The 20,684-nt window shown below is 44.6% G+C and overlaps 1 protein-coding gene across 10 annotated transcripts in view; it reads right to left on the reverse strand.

Annotated features, from left to right (window-relative positions):
- The window catches only part of MAPKAP1 (MAPK associated protein 1), a 199,567-nt gene that overhangs the window by 19,825 nt on the left and 159,058 nt on the right, over positions 1–20,684 (reverse strand). For 5 of the 10 annotated variants that reach the window (XR_014215512.1, XM_082207708.1, XM_082207706.1 and 2 more), the window contains 2 exons: positions 17,570–17,707; positions 1,169–1,294 (listed from right to left, as the gene is read on the reverse strand). Coding sequence is in view for 9 of the 10 variants with exons in the window: in XM_082207708.1 (XP_082063834.1) it covers positions 1,169–1,294; positions 17,570–17,707 (264 nt within the window). In the remaining variant the exon portion in view is untranslated. Of the gene's footprint in view, positions 1–1,167; positions 1,295–14,162; positions 14,285–17,569; positions 17,708–20,684 lie in introns of those variants that run through there. The other 5 variants (XM_082207704.1, XM_082207709.1, XM_082207707.1 and 2 more) reach the window with 3 other exon arrangements.

Genomic DNA, 20,684 nt, shown 5'->3' on the forward strand with positions numbered 1-20,684 from the left:
TTGCTATGTGGTTTCTCCAACCCCAGACAGTGCATACAGTTTTTTCTTTTTCATCTAAGAAAATTTATATACAGTGGTACCTTGGGTTAAGAACTTAATTCATTCTGGAGCTCCGTTCTTAACCTGAAACTGTTCTTAACCTGAAGCACCACTTTAGCTAATGGGGCCTCCTGCTGTGCCGCCGGAGCATGATTTCTGTTCTCATCCTGAAGCAAAGTTCTTAACCCGAGGTACTATTTCTGGGTTAGTGGAGTCTGTAACCTGAAGCATCTGTAACCCAAGGTACCATTGTACTGTTTACTTGACAGAAAGCATCTAGGCAGCTCACAGAGAACAAACTAAAATATTAATTTAAATGCCCATAAAATCCAATAAACAAACAAACAAATAAACAAATAGTGTGTAAAATGTGTATATTAGTATAAATAACATAGGGGGGAAAAACATTACATTAGGAAAAATGGCATACCAAAATGCAAAATGAAACCTAATCTGCAAAATTGTATATAGATACATCTACTAAAATGCTAACAATTTTCCCATGAAAACCTTTTCACCCAAACAAAATTCACAAGCTGATGCAGAAACTGATTGGAAGAATAAAATGAGAAAGGGAGAGAAACTGTGATTGACAAATATCCTCCCTCCCTAATGCCTGGTCTGCTCTCTTTGGCTCTTTGAGAACTGCCTCCAAAATGAAAAGAGAGCTCAAATGACATCTTCCCCAACCTTGCAAGGTGTCAAGGGGAAGGGGACAATTGGGTGCCAGATCCACCAGAGGATGCAGAGTGAAGGGAAGGCACCTGCAACCTAGGTCTACATGCTTCTGAATAGAAGTGGCTGGAAACCACAGGAGGGGGGAGCGTGCTCCTGTGCTCAGGTCCTGCTTGAGGGCTCCCTATCAGGGCATCTGGTTGGCCACTGTGAGAACAGGATGCTGGACTAGATGGGCCACTGGCCTGCTAACAGGCTCTTCCTATAGCCGTTACCATTCAGATGCCACCTCCCACCCCCAAATTAATTGGACTACAGCTAAGAAAAGTTGTAGTTTTAAACAGATGGAAGGAACCCATTTGGTGGAGGCTGAAACAAACAAACAAACAAACAACAAAACAAACAAAACAAAACAAAACAAACAAACGAACAAACAAACACTAATAGTACATACTCAGGGTCAAACTAGATGTGATGCAAAACACGTTGCTTGTTGTGCCTCCTCCATCCTTCCTTTCTTTCCTCTTCCTTTCGTTCGTTCTGGGTGGAAACCGCAGTGAGGAAGCATCACCCATTGCGGCTGTTATTAAGGATGACAAAGTAACCACCACCAAGGGCCATATTTAGCATCATCTGTTAAGTTCAGCCCATGGACTGTGAGGGGTGCTGCAGGAACCCTTTGCGCCGCACTCCCTTGCATGTTACAGAGGGAAATATCAGCCAAGCTGTCGCTGAAGGAACGCCTGTCTATCATTCTTGACCCTCCTGTCAAGAAACTCCCGAGGAGCTTCTGAAGAACCCTAGGGCTCCCCGCGGAAGGCAGTCTGGCTCTCCATCTGTGTGGTGGGAATAATTAAGACTCACCTCCCAGGAGGAAGAGGTGGCACAAAAATACCAGGGTTTGAGAGACACAGTGCTTACCAAGGAACAGCAGCAACAGGCCTGGGAAGATCACATTTTGGGCTGAACGACAAGGCTCCCATCCGCTTCACAGGCTCTGGCATTCCCTCCTTTTATTTAAAGAGATGCAAACTAGTTTTGCCAGTAGGGCAGTTTTGAGTGCTGCAGAGGTCAAGGAGGAAGGGGTGGTGGGGTGGCAGCAGCGATCCACGGGCCTGATTTGGCTCAGGGGGCTGACGGTTGCTGACCCTTTGCATTACAGGCTTACTGTTTAGCACAGAGCCCCTGCAAGGCCTCTCACTGCCGGCCTCTCTCGCTTTTAAATCTGGTGATTTATCTCGTCTCTTCCGCTCTGGTATTTCACAGCTGACAGAAGCAGAACGCGGAACTTTATTTCAAATTCTTATTTTAGCTTTTTAAAGAGTCAGCCCTTTTCGGGGGCCATTACAGAGTCAGAGATGTCAATAATGCTTATGGCAGAGAGAGGAGGCAGGGGTTTCAATCCATCATGGAAGATGCATCTTACTGTGTGTGTGTGTGTGTGTGTGTGTGCGCGCACATGCACGCACACACAACCTTTTGTAGTAAGAGAGAGAACTATATTCCACAGCCAGGACCTTTGCTTTCCAAAATGGGATAAAAACTTTCCGTGGGCTGGGAGATACAGTTAGATTAGGAATCTCCAACCTGCGCATGCCACATATTACTTGAGATAGTCGCTGAAGTCACTGCAAAGCTGGGATAGGGAAACCTTTTCAGCCGGAGGGCCACATTCCCCTCTGGGGGCCACATGGCAAGCAGGGCTAGAGGCAAAAATGGGCAGAGCAATAAATATACAGTCATACCTTGGGTTGTGAACACTGCGGGTTGCACATTTTCGTTTTATGGACCATGCCAAACCCGGAAGTACTGGAATGGGTTACTTCCGGGTTTCGGCGCTCGCACATGTGCAGAAACACTAAATCACGCATCATGCGCATGCGTGGCGCTGTGGGTTGTAAACGTGCCTCCCACAGGGATCACGTTCGCAGCACGAGGTATGACTGTAAATTTTACCTTTGTACAAGAGATTATTTCTATATAGAGCCACACAACCCTCTTTATCCTCTGCCCAGACAAGCAGAAGGCATTATCGGTCATCTTATTTTGAACCTATGGGCACTCTCCCTGTCCAATTAGATAAAACAAAACAAAATAAAACATTCTTTCCAGTAGCACCTTAGAGACCAACTAAGTTTGTTATTGGTATGAGCTTTCGTGTTCTTAGTATGAGTTTTCGTTTTTATTTTGTTTCGACTACGGCAGACCAACACGGCTACCTACCTGTAACTGTCCAATTAGATGGCATTGATGTTTTCTTTTTTGGGGAGGTGTTAAATTTTCTGCATGTTAATTTCAGTGAATGCTTCCTACTTCAGTTAAATTGTGGACTAGAAAACTGGAAGATCATTATTAGTTCTGATCATTGTCAAAATTATCTTGTCACAACCCCGCTCCCCCCGCTCCCAAACCGACGGCTTATCAAAATATCCCCCTTGCTCTGAAAAAAGGGAGGAGACGGGCTGTGCTTCAGATTTATATGCCCCCCCCCAAATGATTTAGGAAACAAAAAGCCAGGGAGACTCGGGTGAGGGTTTTATGTCCCTCCATGCCCAAATTGTACACTGTTAACGGCGTGAAATATTTGTTCAGCAAAACGATCAAAGCAGCACTTTGCTCTGCTGCTAGTTGGGACAGATGCGAGTTTCTGGGTTGCGAGGGGCAAATTGATTTCCATTTCCAGGAGTGCTTAGAGAACGTGATATACGGCTCTGGAGCCACCTTCCAATAGAATGTCACCGTGGGTAATACAGAGATCGATGTGGATTTCAATTTATTTATTTTTTGCTCCCTGTGTGTAAGAATGAGATTATGGGGACTGCCAACAGCAAGGGTGTAGTGCTAACCACAGGAAGCAATATATACTAAGGAGAAGGGCCCATAGCCCAGGGGTAGAGCACCTGCTTTGCATGCAGAAGGTCCCAAGTTTAATCTCCGACATCTTTAGATAGGGTTGGGAAAGACTCCTACCAATCAACACAGAAGACGATACTGAACTAGACAGACCAATGGTCTGACTCTGTATAAGCCATTTTTCGTATGCTCTCCTTTCTTTTGAGAATGGACAATAGCTCAGTGGACAGTCATAGGATTTGCACGCAGAAGGTTGTAGGTTCAATCCCAACGTCTCCAGGTGGGGCTGGGAATGACTCTAGTTCAAAACTCTACAGAGCCACTGGTAGATGCATCATTGGTTTGACTCTGTATAAGGCAGTTCCTGCTGTCCTTTCAAACTCATTCATTCCTAATATGGCAGACACGGGCACCTTGCTGCCTTGGATGAGAAAGACAGGAATGTTCTACCTGGAGATGCTGGGGATTGAACTTGGGACCTTCTGCATGCAAGGTAGATGCTTTGTCACTGAGCTGTGGCCCTTACCTGGTGAAAAGGATTGGCAGGGGGTTCAGCCCTGAGAGGAATCCCACATGATTCAAAGTGGAATCCCACACAATCCCACATGATTCAAAGTGGAATTCAACACCCACAGGATGTGATTCCATGGGGAGTTGGTTTTAACAAGAACTATTATGAATAATAATAATAATAATAATAGAATCATGCAAACATAGAATTGGAAGGGATCCCGAGAGTCATCGTCCAAACCCCTGCAATCTCAATTAAAGCATCCATGACAGATGGGTGTCCAACCTCTGCCTAGAAACCTCCAAGGAAGGAGAGTCCACCACCTTCCGAGGGAGATGTTCCACTGACAACTCTTACTATCAGAAAGTTCTTCCTGATATTTAATCGGAATCTTCTTTCTTGTAACTCAGTTTGGGTTCTACCCTTCAGAGCAGGAGAAAACAAGGTTGCTCCATCTTCCATGTGACAGCTCTTTAGATATTTGAAGATGCCTATCCTATTTCCTCTTAGTCTCCTCTTATCCAGGCCAAATACAGTGGTACCTCGGGTTAAGTACATTCTGGAGGTACGTTCTTAACCCGAAACTGTTCTTAACCTGAAGCACCACTTTCTTAACCTGAAACACCAAGCCTCCTGCTGCCGCCGCACCACTACTGCACAATTTCTGTTTTCATCCTGAAGCAAAGTTCTTAACCCAGGGTACTATTTCTGGGTTAGCGGAGTCTGTAACCTGAAGCGTATGTAACCTGAAGCGTATGTAACCCGAGGTACCACTGTATATCCAACTCCCTCAATGGCTCCTCATAAGACTTGGTTTCCAGACTCTTGATAATCTTGGTCACTCTCCTCTGCACAAGTTCCAGCTTGTCAATATTCTTTTTAAATTGTGCCCAGAACTAGACACAGTATTCCAGGTGGGGTTTGACCAAGGCAGAATAGAGAGGTACTATTACTTCCCTTGATCTGGACACTTTACTTCTGTTCATGCAGCCTAGAATAATATTAGATTATTATTATTATTATTTTGCTGATGCATCACACTGTTGACTCATGTTAAACTTGTGGTTTGTCAAGACCCCTGGATCATTTTCACATGTACTACTAGCAAGCACTAGTAGTCTGGAGTAGTTTGTCTTCCTTTGGTCGCCACCCTGCACTCAGCTCTCGCCTGTGGCTCCTAGCGGTCAGCATGCAACAGCAGCAACACCCTGGGAAATGGGTCTCAAACCTTTGGTGTGTTAGAGACTCCCCTGGCATGCGATGACAGACTCAAGAGGATTGAGCAGTTGAGGGGGCCCAACAATAAAGAAGGTGGTTACTGCTTGTGCTGCAGAGGGAAACGAGGGGCAGATGGGCATGTCAACCTCAGACAGTAGCCTATCTAGTAGAAGAAAAACTGATCCTAAACCTTCACTGCCTTTCAGCTATATTTATTTGTGAGAAAGCCTATGGAGGAAACTGACAAGTTTTCGGACAGGATGAGTGACTTAAAGTGAGGAACCTCTATCATGCCCAAACACCACATAATAGTCCTGAAGGTTAGTCCTCAGGACATTAAGTCAGCTAACCCTCCCTTATTTTAATTACTTTTGAGATTGGGATGAATTACGACTGAGGTGATCTGTACTCCCAAAAAGCTGATATTTTTGTTGTGCTTTGGCATTCAGCTTTTCAGAGTGGCATTCAGATACCACTCAGTATTTGGCTCTTTAACAGCTAAATTCTGTGATTTTAATAGCTGTTGTTCACCCCAATTCACCCCACCCCTGAAAGCCTTCGAAGACCACATCCTCACCAATAAATCTAAAGCATTCTTATACCACTTTAACAGTCATGGCTTCCCCCCAAAGAATTATGGGATCTGTAGTTTGTTAAGGGTGCTGACCCCACAGGCCTAGAATTCTCAGCACCCTTAACAAATTGCAGCTCTCAGGATTCTCCAAAACCTTTAAAAAGGTATAAGAGTACTTTACATGCATGGTGTGGATGTGACCTAAGTCAGGAGTCAACCTAAGCCAAAAAAAATGTATGCCTGCTTTTCGTCCAGTGGTATGAGATCAGAAGCCAAGACTTCTCGCATCCAGGTGGCAAATAGTGCCCTCAAACAAGGAGGCCAGATCCTGCCTTTGCTACTCCTGACATCTAAAACGAGAAGCTTTTTGAGTTGGAGGTGTTGAGGCAGAGTCCTCTAGTGCCCAAACACCATTGGTTCTCATCCCTTTTAAGCTTACTCTCTGCAAGAAGGCCCCCCCCCGCCCCCTTGTTTTGGAAGAGATGATAAATAAATCAAATTGCACTAAGCAGCCTTTCCACAGTTGCGATCGGGCTCCTTTGCCACGTCTGCACCTCATCAATCACGCCATTGTCTGCTTGAGAGCCGAGCCTTGTAAATGTCATATCCACTCAAGCCCAAGGAGAAGCGAATCCAAATGCAGCAAAGGAGTTTTAATTGGATAGTGTAATTAAACTGGGGAGGGGGAAGAAAGAAAGAGAGGGAGAAAGACCCAGCAGGCTGCCTTTGACAGGATAGATGAAGCCCCCCTTTTAATAGGGCTACAAACATATTTGTTAAAGAGGGTGAGGTAATGAATGGTCTCTTCCTGATGGTGCTCTGGAGCACTGTGTGTGTGTGTGTGTGTCTAATAAGCTGGGGTCCTTTTGGGGTGTGTGAGAAGCCAATGGGCACACCCGCTTGGAGCAGCCTGCTATACGATAGAACTCCCAGCTCAAAAGCAATGGGGAAAGCCCATCTTTAGGAATGGAGAAAGCTACTTCATACTGAATTGGGTCCTTAATCCAACTAGCTCAGTACCGTTTGCACTTACTGACAGCAGGTCTTTAAAATGGACTAATCAAAGAAAAGCCCTGGAATGGGTGACGGGAGACGAGAGTTTTGCCGTGAAGCTCCTGCAGCATATGATGGCACCATGCCAAGGGATAACAGCAAACGTAGGAAGCTGCCTTCCACTGGGTCAGACCACTGGGTCCATCTAGCTCAGCACTATCTACACTGACTGGCAGTGGCACTCCTGGCTTTCAGGCAGGGGGCACTCCCAGCCCTACCTGGAGATGCCGAGAATGAACGTTGGACCTTCTGCATGCAAAGCAGATGATCTGCCACTGAGCTGCAGCCCGTCCCAACTTTGCCTGCATACCTCATCCACCATGCCAGTGTTGGCCTTGCTCTCAAGAGTAGTCAGTGGTGGAAGCTGGCCTTTCCCTGGGTCTAGAGGGAGAAAGTGTTTTAAACAGAGGAAGGGGTTAATCAAAGGAAGACATGAAAGAGAAAAGTTAAGAGCCTCTTGGGACTTAATTCTGCAGCCTCCATGCCAGTGCAATTTCAGAGTCTGGTTCTGGCCCAGAAGGAAGAGAGGGCTTTTGAACATCTCCACACCACCATTCAATAGCCACAGCTCATACATCTCTAGAACCACCAGTGTGTGTGGCTGGCATTCCACATGGAAGCAGAGTACTGTCAAGACACAGAATGTGCTTTCCTGACCCCATTTTCAGTAACTATCTTCGGTTTTATCAGGAAGCACACAATAGCTGCTATGCTGTGTCTATGACCATGCATTGATCACTCTTCTGCTGTGGTTGGTCCCCATCAAGGCTATTAGGCTGGAAGAAGGGGAGCCCAACAGCAGATGGCGCCAGAGCCAATTACTTCTAATTTTGTCGACATCCTCCTCCAGGTTTGAGTTATAAAAAAGGCATCACTGAGACCTTGACTCTGCAATCCTATCATCCAAAGAAAGACATAATGGTGGCACACACGACTTCCCCGTTTTATCCTCACAACAAGCCTACGAGGTGGGTTAGGCTGAGAGATTGCAACTGGTGTAATGCTACTTGGTGAACTTTGTGGCTGAGCAGGGATTTGAATCTGGGTTTCCCCACTTCTAGCCTGACACTAAACACAGAGCCATGTCCTAGAGGGACATGAGCAAACACTTTGCTGAAGTTAAGCAGGCCCAGATCTGGTCAGTTTCTGGATGGGAGACCACTTGGGAACCCCATTTGCTTATTTACTGATTTTTATTTCTGAATTTATAAAATGCTCTGTGTTCAGAGGAAACTCCTAACAGAGTACAGAAACAGAACTTAAAATTAATGATATTGAAACAAGAATTAAAAACTGCCGGAATGAAACAGACTTAATTTGAGAAGGACTGGGGCAAAAGGAAGTTTTCAACAAATGTTGGAAATGCTTCTGTTCTTAGGGATGCAAATATAGCAAAGCTTCCTATCACTGATACTCAAAGGTGGCTGAATGGAAATCCAATAAAGACACAACAAAAGCAATAAATGCAAAATGGCATCATTAAAATGTAATCTAAGAACCCAACCATCCTAATCAGGAACATAAAGCATTTAAGGAAGTCTAAAAAGGCCCCGCTGACACAGACATCAAGTCTTAGGTACCTGATGAAAGGTGAGCAGAGAGGGAGCCAGATGGATGTCTCATGGGACCAACCATGCTCTGAATCAGGCTCCCCCAAGCTGGTGCCTTCCAGATGTTTTTGACTACCATGCCCATGCTGGATAGGGTTGATGGTGATTCAAAACATCTGGTGGACACTGGCTTGAGGAAAGCTCTTCAGCATTCTGTGTCACAGGAGAAAAGGTCCTGTCTCTGGTGCTGACAACAGCAGAATTCTGATTAGGACCTCAGACATGGATCTCAAGACTCAGGCAACTTTATAAGCGAAGAGGCAGTGGCTGCGATGATGAGAATTTATCCATTTTTCTACTCTGTGCTTCCTCCCAAAGGAGCCCAAGGCGAATACATCAATTTCATTAAAAAGCATTCTAGAAACAATTAAAAACATTTTAAAAACAATTGAAAGCAATCACATTCTCTAAGCCAATGATTTAATGGTTGCCAGGAGCAGCATTTTTCAAAAGCCTGGACAAACAGGAATGTTTTTAAAATCTTCCTGAAACCTGATAATGAGGGAAGCAGACAAACCTCACCAAGGGCGGGGGGGGGGCATTCCATAGATGGGGACCCACCACTGAGAAGGCTCGTTACAGGCCAACATCACATGGGCAGCCCCTTGTGGTGGCACAACCAACATGGCCTTAACTGCTGACCTCAGGGTTCAAAATGTTGGGGAAGGTGCTCTTTTAGGTCCTTTGGTTCCAAACCATTTAAGCTTTGTATGCTAGGACTAAAACCTTGACAGTTCACTGGCAAGCCAGTGCAGCGCTTTCAGGACCCATGGAAACTTAAATAAATAAACAGATGCGCTCAGCAAACAAAACATCCTGTTGATTTCTGGGTCTGTGTCCTAACATAACCCCATTTGTAAACTCACAAGGGTGATGCTACACCCAATGTGTTCAGCCCAGGAAACGAAGACACCTTTGGCTGCAAATGCTTACCGCATCTCAAAAACAAAGGCTAAAACAAAACAACAGCATTTTGGGGCCTGTTAATTTGGCTATCACTTACAAGCCAGCCCGGATTGTGCTGGAGAAAGCTATTTTCGTGGAGATGCCAAATTCGACGGGAAAAAGGACTGACTCGTGTAGCAACATCAATCAAAACGTCGGCCCTCTTGGCAGCTCTCGACAGTGAGGAGGGTTCAAAGGTTGCGGGATAAAGGAAAAGGGAGGAGGGGGGTGGCAGCATAGGAGAAAGCTGTGCTCTGGTTCAGCTCTAATATGCCCTAGCTGGAAGTATTGTGCGGAGGTACCTACCACCCCTCTGCTGTATTAGGCAGCTTTCATTAATCTTCTCGCCATCTTCCTTAACTAGCCATGCAGAACCGCTCGATAGCAAGACACATAATGGGAAGGCCCCTGCGCCTATTACCAGGTTAACATTCTGTTAAGCCCCAGCACAACAATGGAACAGGAATCGAAAGGGAATCTTAAAACCGTGAGCCACAATCCAGGCAATTAAATTACAACTTGGGAGCCACCAGTGTACATGTGTGGGGCCCTCAGAGGGGTGTGTGTGTGTGTGGAGTAGGGCCGCTGGGGAGAACAGAAAGTATTGCTGCCAGAGAATGACGAAATTCCATTTAGATAGAAATTATTCTATTAACGGGGATGGGGCTGCAGCTCAGTGGCAGAGCATTGTATGCGGAAGGTCCCAAGTTCAATCCCCAAAGACACCTCCAAGTAGAGCTGGGAGAGGCTCCCTGCTTGAAACCCAGGCAAGCTGTCAATCAGTGCCAATGCAGAACTAGATGGATCAATGGGTTTGACTCAGTACAATGCAGTACTTGTACTGTTTAATTCAGCCCCTGTATTCAGAACCAGAAGGGCCAAAGTATTCCTTTCTTTTCAAGTGAACAGCAACAGCAGTGCATTTGCTTTCCATGGGGACGGTCTTGGGTTCAAGCCCTGGCATCTCCAGGTTGGGCTGAGAAAGTCTTGCTGCCTGAAACTCTGGAGAGCTGCTGTTACGTCAGCATAGACAGTGCTTGGCTAGATGGATCAATGGGCATGACTCAGTACAAATAAGTTTCCTATGCTCCTAAATAAGTGAATTTAGTAAAACAATGGGGAGGGAAATGGTTGACATGGATTGGGTTTTTAATGCTCTTGCCACCAAGCTCAATGCTTGGCAACCACACCGCTGGCTTCTGAGGTTGGTGGGTGGCACTACCGTGTGGTTGCCACATGTTAGAAGGCTGGGAGAAGCTAATGCAGAAGAATTATCATTACTGTGTATCATTCTCAAATGCCTAAAATGTTTTAAGCGCTATACAGAAGATAAATAGACAATCCCTGCCTGCAGGCTTGCAGCCCTTCCAGATAACCTGTTTATGGAGCCTTCATCCTGTTTTGTTTGCATAAAGCTTATACAGAGGTTAGATTACACCCGGTCTTTATTGAGCATTCATCCTGATTCGCTTGCAGGATGTTTACATGTCTTCCCATTCACCCCACATTTTCCAAAACTACAAAAAGTCTGGTATTTTCGCGCTAAGATGCAAAAGTGGAGTGCTTTAATCCATGTTAAATGCACAAATCTAAAGTTTTGGTATGCAAGCGTGTCACTCCAGAAAAGTACTAATTGTCTGCAATCTTAGAGACACGACACACACAAAAAAGGGATGTGGAGGAATGAGATAAACAATCTTGAGCACCAATCCTTAAAGTAACATAGTTGTTCTGAGAATTCTCAGCAGAGGTGCAAACTTGAATAAAATATTGGGGTGGGGTTCCAGGTGAGCCCCACCACATCACACCCCATTTGAATGACAATGCCCAACAACTTTGGGGGGCAGCCCCCTCAAAAAATTTAGGGTGGTGGAGCTAAGGAACCTTGGCCCCTGGGAGTTGGCTTCTATGATTCCCAGCTTGAATGGAAACAGCTTGAGGAGGGGCCAAATGGTAGCTGGTCTCTCAGCTTAACCAGTGGGAGAGGGCCTTGCTCTCCTGCCTCTACCTCTGCTGCAGCTGAATGATAGAGGAGGGCCCTCATGCCTGGGAGTTGTAGCCCAATAGCACCTGGAGGCTCTGTCCCCATTCTGGCTGGATGCCTGGCCCAATGCAGTAAGGCTCTTGTGGTGCTCCAGGTTTGAAAGGAAACAGATCTGGAGGCCAAACCCTCATGAATGAATCAACAAAGCAAGTCACTCATTTGAACACTTGGTCAAAATGGCTGCCCTGCAGAAACTCTGCTAATCAGGTAGCCTCAATTTTTCAGCAGCACAACATGGCTATAAGCCATAAGGACTATGTTCTCCCTTCACAGTCAGAGGCAGTATCCCTCTATATACCAACTGCTGAACATCACAGGGAGGAAGGGTGCGGTGGGATTCAGGGCCTCTCAGAGGCCTCTGATTGGCCACTGCAAGAACAAGATTATAGACTAGATGGACCACTGGGCTGATCCATCAGGGAACTTCTGATGTTCTTAACTTAACATCCACACAGCCTTCATTGGTCATGTTCCATCCACAAGAGTTTTTTTTTTGGAGGAGGCAATGGCTTGAGGAACTGACTCCCGACCTGTCTCCTCCTCAAACAATGTAAAGAGACATTAAGAGAATCAGATTTCCTTTAAATTACACTATTGCCAAAGGACATAATTGTATTAAGCTTATTACGTTGCTTCCTTTAGACTTTATATTATGTACGCTTAATTGAGATACAGGGCTCTTTTTTTGGCAATAAAAATGGTAGCTCCTTTATTAAGACTTAAATCTTCCTCGTTAACGACAGGACGCTTCCCCTCAAGATTCAAAACCTGCAAAATCTTTTGTGATAATCAGATGGTGGTTGATTTAAACAAGCACTTTATAGATATGGTGTTTTGCAAGATTCTAATGGGCTTGGGGTTTTACAAGCACCTCTCCCAGTGTTTGAGTTCAAGCAGCCAGATTTATATGGCAAATAAAGATTCAGAACCTTGAGCCAGCCTAGCATAAGAGGCAGAAATATTCTCAAAGGCCAATTAGGAGCAGAAACGACTTTGACACAGCCCTGTGCATCAGGCCATCTTCAAGCTGCCAAATTATTCCAGCAGGCAACAATCCTATCCTGGGTCCCATGGAAATCTGAGGGCTGACTGGATCAAGAGAAGCTTGGAGCGCTGGAGCTGGAAAACCAAAGGGAACATCCTAGACGGATGGGGAGGTGCAATTGGAATCCCAAGAAGTGTGTGATTCTGGGGAGGGGTTCTACTCTGAGTAGGGCTGAGTGCTGGATACAGCCCTATGTCCACAGACACCCACATTTAAGAGATGTTTCTGAAGGGTATTCTCTGGTGATCAGGGTAGAGGAAAGAGGTTTGTGTTATTGAAATCAGAAGTTGACGCCTTTGGAGAGGGAGTCTCTTTTTAACAAAAGAGCAAAGGCCTCTTTGTACAGTGGAAGTGCAGGACCATCCGTTTGTGACACGTTCCAGTGCACCTCGGAAAGAGTAGATGGAGGATGGTTGTGTTACAAGAGATAAAAACATGGAAACAAAATATATTGCAGAACTCAAAAACCGTTATCTCCCCCTCAGCCTCGCTCCCTCTGCCATAATTCATTTCAAGGAAGCCCCAGGAATAATTTTTGATGTAAACTCTGCAACAAACATATATCACGTTGCTGATAGGATCACAGGCAAACCTAGGGCTATGAAGAAAGCATCATTCCTTCATCCACCCAAATAAGTGTTATAAGTGTTACTTCCCCTCTTTAAAGGTTCAAAAGGGACTCATTGAAGAAAAAGCCCCAGAATGGGTGACAAAGAACATGTTTTGCTGTGAACCTCCTGCAAGGCATGATGAGACAATGCCAGGGAATGTCAGCAAACAGATGACTTCCAATGGTCAGAAAATTGGGTCCACCTAGTTCAGCAGTGTCTACACTGACTGGCAGCAGCTCTCCAGGATTTCAGGGAAAGGGCACTCCCAGACCCACTGGAAAAGCTAGGGATTGGACCTGGGACCTTCAGCATGGAAAACAGAGTATCTGGTAATCTACTGAGTTATAACTCTTTGCAGGAACACAATAAGTTGCCTTATACTGAAGCAAATCATCGCTCCATCAAAGACAATATAGTGGTACCTAGGGTTAAGTACTTAATTTGTTCCGGAGGTCCGTTCTTAAGCAGAAACTGTTCTTAACCTGAAGCACCACTTTAGCTAATGGGGCCTCCTGCTGCCACCGCGCCGCCGGAGCACGATTTCTGTTCTCATCCTGAAGGAAAGTTCTTAACCTGAGGTACTATTTCTGGGTTAGTGGAGTCTGTAACCTGAAGCATCTGTAACCTGAGGTACCACTGTATTGTCTACACTGTATGGCAGTTTCCCCAGGATTTCTGACAGCGGTTTTGCCCTGGATATTAAACCAGGGGTGTTCCACATGGTAAGCACGTGCTCCATCACTGAACTCATCCTTTCCTCATGCAAAAAGTTTAAAAAATCTTTTTTCATTATTTTAAAACCATAAATATCTATTTTTGTTACATTACTTGTAGTTAATTTTTAAAAAGTTATACAAAATTTAAAAACTACAGTGCTATCAAACAGTATACATAAACCATGTGCAGTTATAGATCACTGTTGAACGAAAGCATAAATATATTTTGAGGTGTACCCAAAGAGAAATTAAAACTGAATGGATTCACCTCCAGGCTGAATTTCCTAAGGCGCAAAATGCATCTTTCCTCAACTCAAGCTGCTATTCTTCTGGGCAAGGATTCTTGACTTAAATTCCTCCAGGAGTTTGAAAAGGACGCTCTTTTCCCATCTGTGTGGGGAACGATGTACAGTGCAGTTAAGACCAAAGTTCCTTTCAAGCCATGTGCAACCTCCATATGCCGCTTAAAGGTCCCCAGAGATCCTTCTGACATTACAAAAAGGCGAATGAGCCAAAGTGGTCTAGCTAGGGACCGGATCCTGGACCCCAAGGATGCAGGATTGGCTAGATCCTGAATAATTATGTTGCACAAAAGTTTGATTGTGGAGGGTGACCTGGTTGTTGCTTAGAAAAGAGCCTCAAGATTGTAGGGAAGACAACATGGGTGGGATTCAAATAGCTGCAAGCTTCACTCCCGTTCCCTGAGAGCTTTAGGCACAGGAAACCAGGAAAGTGGAATTTAGGGGTCTGTGCACTGTAATGCTTGGGAGCGTGGGGGGGGGGGGGCTTCTGGATCTTGACTCTGTCTCTCTCATTATTTATGTATTGCAGCTTCACTTAGGGAACAATCCCCAGTAACTATTAATTTTTTGTTTTTGTTTATTTAGGGCATTTGTACCCTGTTCTTCGGGCAAAAAGGTTCCTAGAAAGATGTATAGTCAAAAGAAGACAGTCCCTACCCATAGGTTTACAATCTAAAGAAGGGGGGAAAAGTCTAACGCATGTCAAAATGAAAAAAATGTACGTCAAAATAACTATTTAAACTGTGAACTATAACAAAAAAAATCACATGTTCAAATCCTGTGTGTGTGTGTTTATGTGTGTGATTATCCCACTTCCCCCAATAATAATCAAATCAAATCAAATCATGAGAAAATAACTGTTTGGTCATGCACATTTCATACAAAGTTGTATTTGTATTTATCCCTCAAGCTTCTATTCCAGGGACACAGGTGCTCCATAAAAAAATAGAAAGAGCCCTGCTGAAAGAGACGCAAAGGTCCACCCAGCCCAGCATCCCAGCTCCCAGCCAGTCAAATGTTTCCAGTCAGGCCACCCTCTGCTTTTTAAAAAGCCGTCTAAATCTGGGACTGTGTGGTCCCATTTTATAGGAGTGAATTCCACAGTGCCATTCTGTATTCTGTGAAGAAGTACTTTTCCCCTGTTGGATCAAGGATTTATCCAATTAAGAAAGAAGGCATAAAATCCCATCCTGTTGCATTGGATGAGACCTTGATCTATTTCACATTATTGACGGGGAGATAATAATTTATTGGTCCACTTTCTCTGCCCTATGCATGTTACTATAGACCTCTATTCTCTCCCCATTTAGTGATCCTTTTTTCCTAAACCATGGGTTACTTAACTTTTTGAGCTAGTGGGCACACTGGAATTTTGAGGAAGTGCTATAGGCACCAGTTGCAAAATGGCTGCTGTGTGTGTGTGAGAGAGGGGGGTGGGGTGGGGTGGGGAGAGACGTAACACAAAATGGCTGCCATTGGGGCACAGAGAAGAGGCTGAGCCAGAGTGAACAGGAACAGAGCAGAAAGAGCGAACAACATCTCACTGTGGATATCTGAGGGGATTTTTACTGAGACTTTTTGTGGGTGCCACAAGAGGCAGTAGCTGCACACTGGTGCCCACGGGTACTATGTTGGCAATACCTGTCTAAATTAACTAGATTGAGCACGTTGGGGGTAGGATTTGTTAGATTAGTATCTTCTGCCTTCAACTGCATAATAACATAATGGTGCTGGCACAGAACGGCAACTGAGTCCACTGGAGAAATGAATTCTTACCCTGCCTGCCTGCACATACCAACTGTAAGGGCAGGAATCAGTTTGTTGGCATTGTGAGACACCTGCCAACATCCATACTCTGCTGATCGTTAAGGTCTTTGGCCCTGCTGCCATTGCTGCCTGCTTACCCACTCTAACAATCTGACCCAGAGGGAGAATGCTCGTGGGTGCAGTTAGGTATCAGGCCCTCAACTTAGTGGTCTAATGCCACAGGGGCAGGAATGCTTCTGAATACCAGTTACTGAAAACAACAGGAGGGGAGTGTATTCTTGTGCTTAGGTCCTGTTTGTGGGCTTCCCCTTGAGGAATCTAGCTGGACACTGAGAGAACAGATCCTGGCCTGGAAAGGCCATTGATCTGATCCAGCAACCAGGCTCTGCTTACGTTCTTATACCCAAATTGTATTATTTCAGTTGTGAAACATACAACTAACATTTGCCATCACCATCACCATCATCATATCCTGAACATGTCCAGTTTCACATTTTGAATTCACCTTAAATCAGAACACATGATTACAGGAATGAAATGAGTTTTGCTTCTGCTGCTAAATGCAGTGTTCCTTTGCAGCTGCATATCTACCGTATTTTTCGCTCTGTAAGACGCACCAGACCACAAGATGCACCTAGTTTTTGGAGGAGGAAAACAAGAAAAAAAAATATTCTGAATCTCAGAAGCCAGAACAGCAAGAGGGATCACTGCACAGTGAAAGCAGCGATCCCTCTTGCTGTTCTGGCTTCTGGGATAGCTGCACAGCCTGCATTCACTCCATAAGACGCACACACATTTCCCCTTACTTTTTAGGAGGGAAAAAGTGAGTCTTATAGACCAAAAAAACGGTACATGCCTTGTGGTTGATGCCATATACAACACCAGGTATGAGATGGGGACATAGGTTGTGGAGGTGGGGTGGGTGGAATCTGTGCTGGACATAATTAGGTCCATAGGCCAGAGGTTCCCCACCATTGCACTAAAGGATGAGCCTGCACAGATCACCAGATCACACAGTACTGCATTTATATCCCATATTTTCTTCAAGGAGCTAAAGGGGTGTGCAGGTTTCTCCTCGTTCTCATTTAATCCCCACAACAGCCCTGCAAGGCAGGTGAGGCTGAGAGGCAGTGATTGGCACAAGGTCACCCAGGGAGCTTCATAGCTGAGGGAGGATTTGAATCCTGGTCTCCCAGGTTGAAGTACAGCTCTGTAACTTCTATATGACATGGACTACACTGGAATTTGGCTGGCAGGGTTTGGCTGGAGCGGGAAAGCCTTTGAGGGGAGGATATTTGACTGTTGGTTTGATTTGATTTATTGTATTTCTATGCCACTTTTCATTCAAATGAATCTGAAAGGAGCTTACAAACAATAAATAACAATAATAGAACATCACAAATACAGCATAAGTCCTATACAATAATTAACAAATCGTTAATAAAATGAGCTAAACATCACAATTACAACAAAAGGCATATTATATGACTGAGAAATCAATGTGGCATTTATAATCTATAAAACAATAGGTTGGATGGGCAGGGGTGGATGGAAGGGAAGTGAGAAGGGGCTAGGAGGAAACAGGGAAGATAGGCAGGATACTCACTTGGGCTCTTTTCTTCTGCAAGGTCACAAGTGCAGAGGAGCTCACAATCGATGGAGATGGGCTTCTGCTTAATCCAGAACTTAGTGCTGGCTTTCTGATTTGTTACAGGATCCACCTCCACCTTGTCTCCCGAAATGCCTGAGGGCCCAGAGACAAAAACAAGCGAGCAGGTTTTTGAGCAAGCAGGTTTACCATTCCCTGCCCCCATGTTTGTGTGTGGCCTTCCTGGTGTTTGCTGGTTTCAATCTGCCTTACACTAACTCAGACCACTGGTGTACCTAGCTCAGTATTGTCTACACTGACTGGAAGCAGCTCTCCAGGGTGCCTGGCAGGGGACATTCCCAGTCCTACCTGGAGGCAACAGGGGCTGAAGCTGGGGCTCTCTGCATGCAAAGCAGCAGTTCTACCACCAAGCTATGACCTTTCCCTATGTATGTTCAGGTGCACTGTTATTTGGGTTGGCTTTCGTTTTGCTCTTTATCCACTATGCTGCATATTTGCTTTCACATGTTGGGTTATACTACCATTCTCGCTAGTTTGGCTATTGTTGAAACTGGAGTTCCGATGTTATGAAATATTGATCTGCACTTTTTATTTCTGCACTTCACCCAGAGAGAAGAGGACATCTTGGAAGGAAGCCCGAAACTCTTAGCTATATATCTATAATATAATAAAACATATTAATAATATAATATAATATAATATAATATAATATAATATAATATAATATAATATAATATAATATATATGCTGCCTCCTGAACGAAGTCTCCAGTCTGGCATGTTGAGTAGTAATACAGTCACCGTATTTTCACCCCTTTGAATTTCACTGGTGAATGAACAAAGAAAGAAAGAAAGAAAGAAAGAAAGAAAGAAAGAAAGAAAGAAAGAAAAAAAGAAAGAAAGAAAGAAAAGGAAGCAAATCTTAACAGCCACTGCTTCCTCCAAGATGCCAAAGGAGCTAACTAAGAAGTTAATCTACCCTGGGAGAGGCTCGGTAATTTATAACAGATTCTATTATGGGTTTCCCCATCCCTCCTCTCCTCGAAAGCAACAACCTTGCTGTGCGGAGCAAGAATGGACAGCATCTCATTGCTTAACTTACAATTACAAGGTTTCTCCTCTGACATGAGTGACCAAACCTCTCTATATACTTTTTCATAGTGGCAGCTGTGCGGGGAAGACTTAAAAGTAATTACATTTTTAGGTCATGAGTTATAGGTCAAGGTCACGCTGAAATAGGCAAAAGGAATAAAGAGTATTTAAAAACAACATGCAGGGGAAGCTGTTTCTTTGTCTAAAGGGGGCGGGGGAGTGAAAAAGCAGAGAGGTTCTTTCCCCAGCTCTCTTTCAGATTTTTTAAAAAAATTATATGAGATTATTCTGAGATCATTTTTAAAGGACGGAAGGGAGAAGAAAGGGAGGTCTAAGAAATACAAATACTCTCCTTCTGCCCCCTCCCAAATCACAATCTCTGGAAAATATAACCCCAAACAGCACAAAAGATATAGCAAAATTATCAAGGGGCTTGAGGCAAAACTAATGTGTTTTGCTGCAAGAGCCTAACCTGGCTCTTCATACAAAAACACACAGCTGTTTCCTAGCCCCGATCCATAGCTTCTTCATGCACACAGAGAACTCCTGGTAAGCAAGGACATGTCCCCATTGCATCTATAAACAAAACTAAAAATGGAGGATATGGTGAATGTCAAAACCCCTCAACACGATTCCACAGTTCACTAATGCACTGGAAAGAAAAGCATTCATTCCATCAACTTCTAGTATTTTACATGTCTACTGAAGAAGCAAGCACCGTTAAGTTCAATTAGACTTTGGCAAACCTTCCTAAATTTGCACTTTCCAAAACAATGCACAAACCCAAAGACAGAAGTCCTTTGAAATTTACACTTCTCTGAATTTCGCAGTGCAGTTCGCTGGCCAAATAATATATACAAAAGAGCATGTGCTTCAGGAAGGTGTGCGTATAAATGCATTATATCAAGGGAAATTGTTTTGCAAAAAGTTTGCATTACATGCAAATGTGTGCATTGATAGGGGGAATTCGCACTAAAATGCTGACCCCAGTGAGTTTTATTTTTTACTGTTGATAAGGAGTGCATAACAGAAGCCTTCAGCACTGGTCAACAGCATTAAATTTATGACCATGATTGGTAAGCTAGCATTCACATTTGTTGACACCAAATCTTGTGTAATCAGTTCAGTATCAGTTCAGTAACACTGCCAGCATTTTAATTTCACTTCAGTGCTCATTTGTATGAGCTTTTAACATGGATAAAATAGGAAACTGCCTTAGACAATTGGTCCAGCTAACTCACTATTGCTTACAGTGACTCTCAGAGGCTTTCAAGGGTTTTAGGCACAGACCCCCTCCCAGACCCACCTGGAATTGCTGGGGATTGAACCTGGGACATTCTGCACGGAAAGTAGGTGCTCTACCACAGAGCATTTCTTATAAAAATTAACGTAAGATTCTAGCACTCATGATTCTAAATAAAGGGCTGATTAAAATAAGAACACAGGAAGCTGCTGTAGAATAAGCCAGGCCACTGGTCCATGTAGCTCAGCACTGGCTACACTGACTGGCAGTGGCTCTCCAGTGGCGATTCAGGCAGGGGTCTTTCCCAGCCCTACCTGGAGATGATGGGGATTGAACCTGGGCCTTCTGTAAGCAAAACAGATGCTCTACCACTGAGTCCCAGCCCTTCCTCATAGGAGTTGCGGGAGCTAGTGCATCAGGGCCTTCAAAGCTCCCTCTTCCTAGTGCCCTTCTGGCTCCTATTTCATCCTCTCACAATAAGCAGACAGGAACCTTGTGCAGTGACTTTATGAAGTCTGCTGTGCAAGCCCTGGCATGGCAATGGGACTGGGTACATGGCACACACAGTTGTTTTCAGGTGCCGGGGGGGGGGATCCAACTTCTAGGTTAGGTTATTGCAATGTGTGGGGCTGCCTATGAAGACAGTTTGGAACTTCAGGTGGTGCACAATTGGGTGGCCAGGTTGCTCACTGGGGCAAGATGGTTGAGCATATTACCCCAGTCCTGGCCTGATTGCACTGGCTGCTAATTAGTTTCTGGTCCCAATTCAAAGTCCTGG

This window comes from Podarcis vaucheri, assembly GCF_965113315.1.
Source record: "Podarcis vaucheri genome assembly, chromosome: Z".
NCBI lineage: Eukaryota > Metazoa > Chordata > Lepidosauria > Squamata > Lacertidae > Podarcis > Podarcis vaucheri.